The sequence below is a fragment of the Diorhabda carinulata genome, chromosome 6 (assembly GCF_026250575.1).
Source record: "Diorhabda carinulata isolate Delta chromosome 6, icDioCari1.1, whole genome shotgun sequence".
Classification (NCBI taxonomy): Eukaryota; Metazoa; Arthropoda; class Insecta; order Coleoptera; family Chrysomelidae; genus Diorhabda; species Diorhabda carinulata.
In genome coordinates this window covers 28,360,752-28,375,902 of record NC_079465.1, presented here as the reverse complement: position 1 = coordinate 28,375,902, position 15,151 = coordinate 28,360,752, and the positions used below count along the sequence as shown (strand labels likewise).

The 15,151-nt window shown below is 32.7% G+C and overlaps 1 protein-coding gene across 1 annotated transcript in view; it reads left to right on the top strand.

Annotated features, from left to right (window-relative positions):
* LOC130895246 (protein O-mannosyl-transferase TMTC1-like) overlaps positions 1-15,151 on the top strand; it is a 136,779-nt gene that overhangs the window by 102,035 nt on the left and 19,593 nt on the right. Inside the window, exons 11-12 of the mRNA XM_057802457.1 lie at positions 9,093-9,257; positions 13,993-14,106. Of these exons, the coding sequence (XP_057658440.1) occupies positions 9,093-9,257; positions 13,993-14,106 (279 nt within the window). The remainder of the gene's footprint in view (positions 1-9,092; positions 9,258-13,992; positions 14,107-15,151) is intronic.

The following is a 15,151-nucleotide window of genomic DNA, read 5'->3' as shown; positions in this document are numbered from 1 at the left end:
TATGAAAGAGGGTTATCATTTTAAGCTCGAGGATCATATTTGTAATGATTATTTTAAGAATTGATTAGAGGGGTTCATTCGTAAGTCTTGTGCGATGTTTGTTCCTACTCATTTTCAAAGAAAATATATGCTCAAATAAATAGGTACTACCAAACATGCATAGAATGCTTTTCAAATTCCGGTTAGCTATTCAGATTCTTGAAATATTGTGTATAAAATGTAAGTGCATTTACCTCTTTTCTCTTGGGCCTGTGAAGCTTCAAAATTGAATTTCATTTTGTGAAAGTCTTCAGAGTAAGTGTTGAATTCCGTAATGAGATTTTCCAGTAGTTGAAACTGTTCATCCAATCTTCTTAGCCGTGACAAATTATTTTAAATGATGAAAATTTTTATTTTTTATCTGATTTCATCTTCAGTCTCAACTTTGTTTCAAATGCTAAAGTCCCTGTTTTCTATTTTAACTTAGTTGTGCTGCTAAGTATATTATAGTTGAGTTCACATTCTATTATCAAATGCTCAGTTGTAAAGTGAATATCATTTGCTGTTGTGATACCTGTCTATGGAACGCACTCTATATAAAAACTTGTATAAAACTAGCAAAATAAGCTGCATCCCTCAGTATTAGTGCTGTCGTCAACACCCATTAAAAAGTTTGTTAATTCCTCAATTTTCTCTTTAAGTTGAAGAACTAGATTTTTAGATAAATCATTCATTCTAGAAGCAACAGTGTTTCACGACAGCAGAATTTTTTTAATTATTGAAAAGGAAATGAAACATCACCAACTTCCAGCAAACAGTCTTCAATAAACTCACCTTCAGTTGAAGGTTTTGATCTCTCCGGGATATCTAATGCAAAAATATAACTTGATTTCAAGGCATCTTCGCTCTTACTGTTAGATTTAGTAAACATTTCTGTCGAACTTGGAGTGTAGATTTGGAATATGACAATGTGCCTATTCTTATTTTCTCAGTGTAACAATAGAATTTTGAATTATGATTAGTAGTACCTCATCAAGTTTAACTACTCACATACAGCAACTGGTTGATTGTAGATGCCTTCACCCTCCCAATAAAAAATACGAGTACAATTCCTCATTCACCTAACTCACTAGCAACATCTCCTTTCTGTCACATTATACCAAAATCGTAACAATTATGGATATCGCAGGCACACAATATGAATAAACTTACAATACCTTCACAATAACTGAACTTTAAAATAACAATTTCGCAGTACAACTAAAGTCGTTGTTTGACCGTATAGCCCTTATTACTCAACTCAACTGACTCACGTCGTGTCGACGTACTTCTTCATATCGATAAGGAAGATTATAGTCTACACTCGAAGCGCGTGGAGAATTCTATTGTTCTCATCAAATATAATAGGGTATTTTCGCTAGTTGCTAAGAGATGGTGTTACTGTCTAGACACCCGTTGCTCTCGAAATTAGTGTAGGCGCATTTCAAAACTTCTGAATAGGAATCAAGTGAAGTTTAAAAGTTTCAAGAAACATAAGTCATTTTTTTCCAACACATGGCGGTCGCAAGCCGTATCTTCGACATGATCCAATCAATGTCATTTATTTGAATATATAAACATATAGAGATTGAACATTTATACAATGTAAAAGTATTAAATTACCATTCTATAAAATGCCTACATACATATATACAATGATAAACGGCACAGCATTGCCTATGGCGCAAATTTTGTACAGGATACTGTTCTTTCACAATGACAATCCACCTGAATACTCACCGATGCCACAACATGAATCATTTCTGCAGATGAAGACAAAACTTATTTCGAACAGTGAAAAAAGTTACTTCAGTTTTAGTGAATTGTGAAGAAAGGTATTTTGAAACCGACGATGTAGGTTCATGGAAAATTTGGAATTTATATATTTTCCAAAATAATTCTGGTGATTTTGGAGTCCTCAAAATATGCCCGAGGCTATTTTACTATAACTGATCAACTGAGTGGTTTGAGATTTCGAATAGTATGTTAACGATCACGAGGTTTATCTCTGTTATATAAGTGATATTTGACATTTGTAGGAAAATTATAGAGCTGTCTAGGATCAGATTGGCTGCTTTTTCAGATTATCAGATTATAATATGTGAAGTTCTCTTATTATTAGGTGCAAAAATTTTGTGAAACTTCTAAGCGATGTATTTGAGCTTGCAAAGCCAAACCGTAAACTGTATCTTCAAACGTGTGATAATTTTTCAACTGCGGTTGTGGTAGTCGTTTTTCTATGTGCTACTTCATATGATATAAATTTTAGTTTCCTTATAACATAATTTATATGACAGTCTCTTTCTCTTACATAAACACACACGAGTGCGTAAGGCATCCATCTAAGAAAACAACCACTGATGGACGCTAAACAGTGACTGCCATTCCTACAGGTCTTCATTGCGGAGAGAGGAATTAGACTACATTTTTGTCCCCCTAGAATTATGGAGGACTCGAGGAGGTCTTCTCTTTTCCTTAAGGATTAGCTCCGATGGCTATACACTCTCGCGCGGTTGTCGACAGTCTCATTTGAGAATAGTGCTCAAAAATACAAATATTCTTTCAAGATTTCAATATTAGTTGTAACATTTGTTTTATTCTAGATATATTATTAGAATAGTATTAATATTGCGAAAGCAACTGTGACTCCCACCCACCGTTTATAGATTGATAATTTATTCACGTTTAGATTGAATATCACTACTCCATCCATTTTCGACTTTCACTATTTACTACTAGGTTTTCAGCAAAAACAATAATGTACCGTGTCAAAAGCTTTATTATGATCTTAAATGAATTTGCTTTCTTGATGGCAATATCACGTCCTCAATTTTCTGCATTATTTCCATAGAGATATTAAGTTAAAATAGCCCTGGAGATATTTTTTGCAATGATCCATTTTGAAATATATTTTTTTTTGAGTTTCTCCATCAATAAATCCAATTTTATCCATTTTTTATTATGCAAGCCTGAAAATTTACTTTAATATGGGTACCGAGTGCGAAGGGGTTGGTGCATGATTTTATGTTTATCCACCTACTTGTGCATTACTCATTTGCATTTAAAATTGTGTAAAAAATATTGTCATTTACATTTTCTTTGAAAAATCGTTTTGCATCGAGAAAAGATCTTTATAATGGAAAATATTCAATACATTCCAAAATGATCAAACTATTACAAGCTTTAATGTTGAAAATGCTTAGTATAATAATATTTTCTCTCCATTTTATGAGTGTAGACCCAGTTTTTCATATTTGTCAAAGTCAAAAGAAATGGCAATCAGGATATTGGAAACTACAAAGAGACCTGGGTTGCTGTTTAATTCAACTTTGATCGAAAATGCGTACACTAAATTCCAAAGCCGCTTTAGTGTAGCGGTGTTCTATTATTAAACTATGTTAAGTTGTCTCGGCTTTATTGATATTTATTTCGCTCTTTTCTGATATCTTACAAAGAGCATTGGAACTATTTTATTATTTAATAAATTTCCAAATAAAAAGGTGGAGCCTCCAAGTTTGAGAAAATGGAATTTCGTAGGGAAAACAGTGATTTTCATAGTATTTGTCCTTTTTCTATACGTTATAAAACAGCCAAATGGAATAAATTAGTTAGTGAATAAATGAAAGAGTGCTGGACAAGTATTTTTAAAACAACTTTCTTGATTTAAAAGCAACTGTATATTATTCATTTCATGTACAATATCCTACACCTATCTCCAACTGTTTCAGTAATATTAAGTGTTTTCAGATTTGTAGCAAAAACTTACAACAATTTTTTTTTGGTTTAAAACTCAAACCCTTAACAAATTGTCGTCTATCAGCGTGAAAATAGTCATCAGTGTTAGTGCTATTTTCATTTGAATTTCATGCATTAACAGAAAGGCACAAAATATCCATTCCATAAATGGATATAAAACCCGGCGTTCCCATCGAAGTAGCAGGAGAATATGACGATTTTTTGACTCATTTACTCATATGTTCGAATTACCTTGTTATTTTTACAGGTGAGTACTATGAACTGTCCCCTGTAAACCCAGACTTCCTGAATCAGGAATAGGCTAAGTTTTCTGCATTGAACGTCCGGGAGATGACTGCTGATGCCCCTTTAGCGTTGTGAGCATTCACTTTGGTTATAGGTTTGTTCGGCTTACCAAGTTTGTGTTTTCCTTGGTGCTATTCCACAGCAGCCTCATTACTTCTCCATTTCCATTGGAGCCTCGGAGATTGGTTCTCTTCGGACCAGACCTTCGATGTGAAGGTGATCTGTGCCCTCCACATCTTTCTACAGGCCGTGAATTGGTATATGTAGAGGATGGTATAACCATTGACCGTGATGGTCAGGTAGGATGTTTCGTTAATCCCTACCCTTAAAAGCTTTCGTCTTTCCGATTTAGGACTTTCCGTTTTGAGCTGTGAAGTCCCTCGTTCTGCGCTTCTATGAGCTGAGAAAGAGGTTTTCCCTTCACGTCGTTACTTATAGGGACAAAGAAAGTGGGGGTGTGTGTTCCGTCTTCTCCGGCACGCGTCGTTAGCTGCGTTTTCTCAATAGAATTGGAGTTATGCCCTAAAACGGTAATGTCAGGTTACTTAAGTCTTCAATGACTTGTTATATACTGATTGAACTTGGTTAGTTTATTTAAATGCACCCTTCGTATTAAGTTTTTCTGTACTTAACCAGACAAGTTTTACGCCGATGGAATTATAAAACTACCATAAATATAGTAAAAATCCAATGATAATAAGGGTACATAAGTGTTGTTGGATAGAATCGATATTCAATAAGAAAAAATATATTCGAAAATTGAGTTAGAATCAAAAAATACTTTTCAGATGACCTATATTTGATTGAAAATTACCAAGTAAACGGATGTTCGGACTAATCTTTTTTGTGGAGAAATCATTAATCATTCAAGATTTACGTCTTACTAATGTTGCTTTTCAGTCTAATTTGAGATTTTTATACACGGAAACTTCCTGCTTTTTACGGAAAATTACACATCATGTTTCACAAGCATTCTACTTTGTGAAACCTCTCAATTCAACCAAATAATGATTAATTGTTAAAATATGGAGTCAACAATGGAAAACATGCATAAAGTGCCCCAGTATTAGATTGAATCACGTTTATATTTGTCATAGCATTTCCACTTTTTATATAATTACAGTGTATACACAAAGAATTCAATATTGTGATCGACTGATTTGATTGAGGAAAAAATGCATTGTATATGGAATAAGTTTGCTCCGCTCTATATTAACAACAAGGGCTCGAAGAGAATCAAATTAGAACAAGTCTGAATTAAAATATTGCTGGCACACGAATAATGAATTGTTGAAGTTTTATTTCCTAAATTGAAGATCATGTTTGTATGCTTCTTTGAAGCCGCAGTTGTAGAGTTGCAGATCATCACTAGGTGGAAATACGATTTCAGTGCATTTTTTCTGTACATAATTGATGTGGGAGGTTGATCGTGGTATGAATTTATGTAAGATCAAGACCGAATATGCAAAATTAAATTGAAATTGAACTTCATTCTAACATATGTCTTCTGGTTTTAGAATCTTTTTTGTGTTTGATATTTACTTTATGTTTAACTATAACAAAGATGAAATTTTATTTTTCACACGCGATTAGGTTTCATGAACAAAGGGAGACGCAAGGGGCCACTAATACATTTTGAACATAGGTACTGTTATGAACTTGCTCATTGATATAAATAATGTACTGTCCTCAAATGTACTGGAATCTAAAGTTTGGTGAATTTTTTGTGATCTGTTTACATTTCTTTTAGGTTCTAGAAAGAGATCTTACTATACAGGGTGCAGGAAAAAGTGATCCCGTCTCTAGGTTAGATAGAAAAATGAAAAATATTTAGAGTTTGGTCAGTAAAAAAATTTCGTAATGCCCAAAAATTGTACACATTTTTTACGATGTTGCCGCAACTACTGACAACATTGTATTGAAATTATATACGGATATGAATTGGTTTTTATGTCTGATCCTCATAAAGGGCGCTAGTTACACTCTATGAGAGTCAGACATAAAAACAAATTAATTGGGTGTTTCATTAATATACGGGGAATGTGATAGGGTTATTAAACGAGCCTGCGATACTTCCTACCCATCTCTGATACACTAACGCGGCTCATTCATAATTGTAAAACCCACGGTCAGTTTGTTGCATCGTGCAGCAAATTGAAACCTGTCGTTGCTAATGAAACTAATGAAATTACAGTCTTGGGATACTTCAGAGCGTATCCTGAAAATTTATGAACCGATGCGGAAACAGATTTGGCAATATCAGAGATATGTATTCACAGGACATTAAAAAACACAAGTTCCATCCGTATTCAATCTCGTTGGTACAAAATTTAAAGCCAGGTGTCGATCAAAGAAGAATTGGTTTTTTGTTAATTTATATTAATTCGAACTCAGGAAGACGAACATGTTTTACAAAACTTCATTTGGACAGATGAGTGTAAAATTAGTAGTACTCTTTTTAGGACCGATGGGTAGTACACGATGGACCGCATCAACGGCCTCCCCGTTCACCGGATATCACCCCATATAAAAGATATTGTGTATGCTTCGCCACTAACTACAAAAGAAGACTGTCAGGAAACAATTCGGAATACATTCCGAACTCTTCCACCCGAGAAATTCGAAACGCCACTCGGTATGGGTTTTTAAGAAGAATCCATAAATGTTTAGAAGTTGAGGGCAACTATTGCGAATATTTACTTTAGTTTAATTTTTAGTTTCGTTCTTCTCCTCTTAGTATAGTGTTTCTAAATTATTTTAATTTTTGATACGTTAACTTTTGTTATTCGTTGTGTCATCGACAGGTGACAATTAAAAACATGAAGATTTCAGTTTTTTCAAGTTTCTACAAAAACCGTTAATTTGTGATATATAAATTTACTAACGAAGTCTCCTTAATTTAAAGCGTAGAATCCAATAGTAAAGAGAAAAATGGGGGTTGCCATCTCAAGAAATTAGGTTTTCGAAGTTTTTAGATAGCGGAATTTGACACCATATATTAACTTTTGTTATTTTTAAAGCTGTAAGTGTTATTTGTCCAAATCCCAAAAATTATAGACCTGACTCACGTGAACTTAGTGGTATAATTTTTTTGGTGGAGGGCTGTATGTGTCCAAGAATTTCGAAAATGTGAAATAATTGAAAAATGGTGAACTTTAGGAATACTATCCTGTATATAAAGTTATATTGAAATTTTACGAATATTCCAAAAATTTTATAAAAGTCATAGCATTTCGTTTAAAATAACGAAGTTTGGGTACACATCCGGTATAACCGGAAGTTTCATAAAACTGAAATGATTTTAGTACTGAGCACTAGTCTCAGTACTTTCCCATATGCATATCCATTCAGCTCGTCGTCCCTGTATATGTAGGTCCGTGTACTTGATTTCTCCAATCTTATTCTTGTCGCTCTTGTTATAAAATTTTTAACATAGCAACAAAGAATATGCTTTTTCTCACTCCATTTTGTCGAATCTCTACTAAGTTCGACTAGTCGAGTTTTTATTTCCTTTATCGTCTGCTAGAGGTAGTAATATTTTAATAAATTATGATACTTAATATTCATACTTGCTGTTCTCTAATTACTAAGTTAAGACGGAAAAAATAATTCTGTTGGTAAAATAAGGAGAATCATACCTGGTGAACCAGCCGCTACATCACCGCTAACCCCAGACCACAATTTATAGTTGTAAACAACCCGAATTTTCCTAGATAATTCTCCTTCCCTTATCTGCAAGACATAAATTTAAAATTGCTTTCTTTCTAAAACTACTTTGTATTCGATAGGGTAATTCAGTCGTTTAAGATAGCCAGTTAGAAAAATCCTGTTCTTGTGACACTTGTGATAGATCGTAGTGCAGTTTGTTGTGCCAAAAAAAGATATTTTATTGGTTTTATGTTAAACCTAAATCAAAAATTGCTAGCACACGTTATTTTCTACGTTGTGAAGGTCATTCCATGATCAATTTTGTATTAATTTTACTTTTTATCTTGTAGTTTGATGTTTTGTTGTTAATATAACTTCAAAATCGTCAAAGTTATTTTACTTTGTCAGTGTTTTTGTTTCTATAGTCATCTTATCCTAAAGGTTTGGTTTATATGGCCTTCTTTACTTCTGAAGAAGAATTGACTGGAGAAGACTACAAATATGATTGTATAAGGTGTGGTGGAAACTTATATAAAACTGAAAAAATTGAAAATTGAATTCAGCGTATTTACTGTTTTAAATGGATGCATGAAAATTGTATTCCATTTGGAAATATTTCCGAAACATGTGAAAAAAGGCAAAGGAAAAGACTGAAGACAAGGACAATCGGAGCAAGGTGAAAGGAAAAGGAAAAGGGGCGAAGAAATAATATGGTAATAAATGGTAATAATACTACTTGCTTTTGCCATCTGACATGGATGATACGGATAAGATGATTACTGAATTAGTTCACAAAAAAGTTAATTACTAAAATTTCAATTGATACATCGTCACCAAAGTTGTTTAATTGGAGATTAGTAATGAAGTATAGATTTTCATTTAATTTTGTAACAGTTACAAAACATTTTACCTTAAAGGAAATACGGCGGCATCACCCTGAATTACCCTATTTGTTTCTGTTGGAAATGCAGTTAATGTTCATTTCTTTTTGTAGAAGTATCGTGTTCGATAATGGTTTTTTGTTTAAGTAACGATAATTTTTGCCTCCAATAAATATTAGTTGTTCTTCTCAAATGAGTACCAATCATATATAATTCAAATGAAGCTGGGGATTTCAAAGTTTCACCTCGAAACTTAGGAATATTAAACAAGCTTTCAAATGTTGAAAATATCAGTTGTTTGTTCAAAAGTATATCGGTTAATCACTGCTCCAATTAATACATTTCTTCACATCATCATGCCCTAATTCTCTCTTTTCATATTACTGATAAAAAATAAATTAGTGAAAACTTCAATTCAATATATACAATTTTTTAAATGTATTATACTTGCTAACTTGATTTTGAATATTTTGATATTTTACTAAAAGTGTATTTTTATTCCAGTCTTGGAAGTATCCTCCTCATCGTGTACGGAATTCAAATATTATGGTACAGATGCTATTTTCATAGACAAACAATTGTTTCTATGGTTTTGTTGCTACTAGTTTCCGGCGTTTTAAGAACCTTGATAAGAAACAGGGATTGGCTTTCAAGAGAATCCTTACTAAGGTAAAGAAACGTCTCATCGAGCTCTGATATTTAGTATAACATACTGAACACATTGTTTCCACTGTCATTACACTTACACTGTCTGACGCGTGTTTCGATAACCAAATTGTCGTCTTCAGAGACTGAAGGTAATACGCGTATCAGACAGTGTAATTGTGACTGTTGAATTAGTCAATTCATTCAATTTATTTGTGAGAAAATCTTCATATCTGTCAAGTTTCGGTCCTAAATGTTATCAACATAGTGTTATTCTGGCAGAATTATATAAATTAGCACAGCATCGATGTTTTCTGATACAACAGCCGATTTTGAACGATATTCAATAAATTCATCCTGTTGCGAAATGCGACCACGATAAAATTTTGAAAACCAACGAACCACGGTGGCTCGATATGGTTTAATCCACGTCGAAAGTCATAGAAAATCATCGCACGAAAATATTTGGGACTAAATTACAACATTTGACTGAAACATTTCAAATATCTCTAAACAAATCAAATAAAACTCGTATGACATACTCACATCAGTGTTGCCATATCTCAAAATTTGAATAGCAAACCTCATACATAAAATTTGGGTTGGCGACAAAGTAATTTCAGTTTTGTAGTATCACATTTTTTAACAAAGAATAGTCTTGAATCAATTATATATTTTCCATTTTGCTTTCAGCTTCATGATCTGGTCCTTATCAGCATAAAAGTAAACCAGGTGCGATTGAAGGTCATCGACATTTGTGATAGTATGACCATTCAGAGAATTCTGCAAACTTCGAAATAAATGGTAATCAGATAGTGTCAGATCAGGGCTGTTTGGGGGATGTGGCATCACGTCGCTGCCAAGCTCCAATAGTTTCCCACTAGTTGCCAAAGATGTGTGACGCCTTGTATTATCATGGTGGAACAACAAACCTTCTAAGTTTGACAATTCTGGCCGTTTTTCTTCGATTCCTTCATCCAGTTTCATTAATTGTTCACAATCAACGTCAGAATTGATCATTTTTGGTTCCTTGGAAGCAGCTCCAAAAAAAGCACCTTTGTAATCTAACCAAACTGATATCATACCCTTTTTTTGTTGTTTTCCAGATTTCGATGTTCCGATGTGGTTTTTGCTGGTTCATCGAGTTTATTTCATGATTGTTTTCGAACTATGTTACTGTACAGGACTCATTTTTCATCACCAGTGTGTTGTGATAAATGAATTTCTTTAAATTCGTGAGGTACCTAAATATCCAGCTACTTAACTAGTCCAAGATATTTCAAGTGTTTTTCAATTTTTTTGTGCGATACATGTAGCACTAATATAAGTTATTTAAAAAATAAAACAAAGCACTCTATCAGTAAGAAGTGAAAGTACTTAGTTGCCAACCCATATATCAAGTGTCAAATAATAATGGCTTAATATCAAGTCACAAACGTATATGTTTGTGCAAAAAAATAACCATTTCCAGGTGAAAATTATAGTGTTTTTTCTAATTCATAATTGGGGATAAATTAAGCTTTCTCAATAAAAATAGAATTAAATGAACAAATTGAACAGGGGAGGAGAGCTTAAGTAGCTTCAACTTCAAACCAAACAATTGTCACGAGAGGATTCCCTCATAAATAAATAAAATATCAATCTATTAACGCACCTCGTATAACAATAGAAATTGTATTACATATTATATACAATTATTACCAAAATTACCTTACTGATGGTTCGCAATTGGAAGTGAGGAAGGCGCCAGAGCGCCACTGCTGGAATGTGTTAAATTGCACGAATCAAATAGCACAGCGCTGTTTGGTGTTGTCTCTAGATCGGATTAGAGCTTTCGAACTAGAGGGTGCTGGGACCGGTCTAATGAGATGTAACATCTAATGCGGTCATACGATTACACCTGTATAAATAGAGGGAAGGCTAGGACAGTTATTTGTTTCATAATCTAGAAGCGATTTCATTTGGTTGGTTTTCATTGTTCCTTATACTTGTTATTTTCCATTTTCTTTAATTTTAGTTGTTGAATTATTGTTGATTCTTAATAATCATATAATTTTTTCTATTTTTTTGTCGACTTAACTTCATAAGTTGTTCTGTACCAGTATAGTGGAAATTACTCTAATATTAGCGATTATTTTATAGTTTTAGCTCTCAGTAGGAATCGTGTCGAAGCAATGTCAATATCTCGTACTTAATTTGAAAATATTGAATCGTATCGAAATTATTCTGTTCTAAGTTCTCCATTATTTTGAGGAATTTCGTAATCTTCCTCTGCCATTTGGCTCTTATGTAAGGAGCTTCTTCACATTTCAAAACGTTTTCCAAATTCATTAATCAGAATTGATAATATGGACTCATATTGGTAGCGAAAAATGTATGTTATACATATTATTCAGAATTTTGTCAATGTGATGGGGACATTTTCGATAGGTACTTTGTTTTTCTGAATTATTATCCTTTCATTGAGCTAAATAAGATTATTCTAAATGTGACCCAATTATATCTTATCAATTCGATAACACTCAACAGTTAAAGTTTGATTAAATCAGATCTACACATCTAAAATCCTTATTTAACGTTTCAATTTTGAATGAAAGAGCAAAATTCCATAGTTTTTTTTTTTAATTTTTACAATAATTTTCTTTAAAAATCCAGAATTTGATGATAATGAGGATATATCTTGACGCAGAATTTTTCCAAACATCAAAATTTCACGAGATCAGATATATTATGTACATCAATATTTAACCGTTATGACTTTCAAAAACTCATCAATCTACCGGTGAAGAGTGAATACTTGATAATATCAATATTTTATGAACAACCTAATTCAATTTAACGCTAACAAAGCTGAATATTCTATAAGATTCTTCCACTTAATTATCAGTTGACACGATTTTTATAACACAGTTCAAGCAACTATTTTTTTGTTCGTGACCCAGTTCTAATGACAGTCGACAGTTTGAAAAGTGATTGTTGTTATTGTTGTTTTTAATGCGGTTTTATGCTTATTTGATTTTCAAAATGAATTTTGAAGTTTAAGGTCAGTCCAAATTCACCGATTTTATCAACAAAATAATATGGCAGCTATACAAAAAATAACGTTGTATTATATTGTTGTTCAAAGTAATTTTATTTTGTTTGTGAAAATATTCAATTTGCTCCGCTCATTCCAAGAACTTTTCCACCCAAAAATCACTTCCCACTCATATCATAAATAACTATTGTCATACTAATACGAGGGGTTCTGCTTAAGTTTTGGGACAAATGAAAACGAAAACAGAAAAACAAATACGAAAGGGACTGACCTGCCTTATCAACACCTTTAATATAAATTCTTCAAGTATTATTTTTCCGACAGTTCTCTCGAATAAATATTCGAAATCGTACTCACTTGAAAAGTGACCGTCCGTGTTACAACATAATATTTTTCAATTCAAGCGGTTTCCACGTATCGTTCCGCAACTTCGTATTTTATGTTTTAAAAGAGTTTCGTTTATATCTACGTTGCTATAAAAATTACCCATGTTTCCACCAGTTTCCTTCCTTCTCCGCAATACATTTTCATATTACAAATCTAGACACTTTCCGATTCAGCCACAACTCTTACCAAGATTCCATATATTATTATTTTCGAGGCATTATATCCCAATCTTTCACGCCATGGTATGATGCTTTCGTTCAGTACAATCTCTCTTCTTGGTAAATATACAGTACTATTGAATTCTTCAACAAAACTGTCGTAAGCAGATAGAATTTTAAATAAACGGTCGCTCGATTCATCTCTTCCATCGTTCCATCTCTTTATATCTATCACCACTCATTGTTGTTCAATAATTGTTGATAAAACTTTTTGAAATTTGGCCCATTAGAATTAAAATTGAATGCGGCAGTACGTAGTACTATCACTCCCGCCTTTAAGATACAGTCGAGATAAATCGTAATACTACTTTAATTTATTAATGCCTTTCAAAATCTTATACAGTGTACCAAATTTGTCATTTTTAAGTTGAAGGGCTGCCAAGAAATAGATTTTTCTCGAAATGTTTGATCCTACTTTGAGATATCAATTATAGTGGAACTCCCTCTAAAGAAACATTTTTTTTCACTTGTTTGTGAGACAGTCGTGCAGTGAATCGAAACTAGCTGAGGCAAATTTGGGCCTAAAAGTCCCAATTTCCAATAGAATCTCATAATGTTGAGTATGCTTGTTGATACAAAAAAGTTCCTTTTGGTCTTCTTAGAAACATTGTGGGAGCTATGAATAAAGAGGTTTAAGGATTTTAGAAGCTAAGACAAATCTTTCTCCAATTGAGTGACACCAAGCTGAAGAAGAGTATTTTAATAAAGAGTTGGTGCTCGAAACTCTAACGTGAGAGCTTGAAGCTTGGAACTCATTCGTGTGTGTCGTTAGGAGACAGCAATTTGGATTCCTATAAATCGGTTAGCTGCCTAATATCATTCAAAAATACCTTGTCTTCAATCACATTGATAATATTTTCCTGGAAAGAAGAGAACTGTTCGCGAAGAGAAGGCTGAAATATTTCATCAAAACGTTAGAACAGTGCAAATTGGGTACCAAAAGTGATAGAATACTGTCATTATTATAAACATTAATTCATAGCTTCCGTTTACCATTCTTTTGCTGAAATGCTGTTAAAATATCGTATAAAGCACTCCTCACATTTTATTTATTAGTAATTTCACAACATTCCAGTTCATGTAACTACTAATTATTCGTTTTTTTTTTCAATTTCAGGGCTGGACTAATTACACTACCATACAACGCCAAGATGCATTACAATTACGCAAATTTCCTAAGGGACGCAGCGAAACCAGAATTAGCGAAGACCCATTATCTAAAAGCCCTAGAGTGAGTATTGCAAACTGAATAGAGCTTTTATCCCTAAGTGAGAGCTAATGATTTTATTGAATTGTCGCCTATTATAAAATTATATTGGAAGCTTATCATTAGAAGGGACTGGTATCTGTTATATTGGAAGGAGAGTGAGGGAAGCTGAATTTTGATAAAATTTACGATGCACAACAAAAGTATGAATTTAAATTATTCAACAAAATGGATCTGCTATTCTATCTCCCCAATTTTCCATGGATATTATTATAAATACAGAATACGCTGTGGAATTCGATTGGACTCCAGGATCGTTTTGGAAAAACCAAGTGATTCAAATTAAACATTGCACGCTCTATATTATTTTTTTAAATGCATTAAATGATACTAACTACCATAACCAATGAAAACATCATATACGACAATGTTATTGCAATTTCACTAATTTTATAAATCTCATCAAATATAGAACAACCATAATGACGTATCAAATGATAAAGTGAGAATTTAAAGGAATTTTTCGAATTTCAAGTATTTTGATGAACTGTACCGAATTCCAATAACGAAAAATATCCATAAACAAAAGGAGAGTAACTAATAATAATAACAAACAATTGTAAATAAATTGTCAGGGCTGTTCGTTATTTTTGATTGGCAAGGTTGATACAATATATCATTATCTGACATAAAATTCCAAACATTCACAATCAACACACATTAACACATACTTTTTGAAAATTCAATTTATTATTCATCAAAAATAATACCCCAATGAAAATTCAAAGTTTAAAAATTGAGATAATACAAAGTGACAGTAAAGATGTGTTTGAAACTATACATAGGTATCAATTTAAGTGAAAATCTCCAAATGTATGAAATTTGTTTGAATTAAACCTTTAGTGATACGTCATAATGATTGTTCTATTTTTGATCGTTCACTAAAAATGGAATAAAAGTGCGACAACACTATCGCATATGTCGCTTTTATTAGTTATTTTTGTAGTTCTAAAATCACTAATTGCATTCGAAAAAAATATGAGAGTGCAATATTCAATAAGAGTACCTT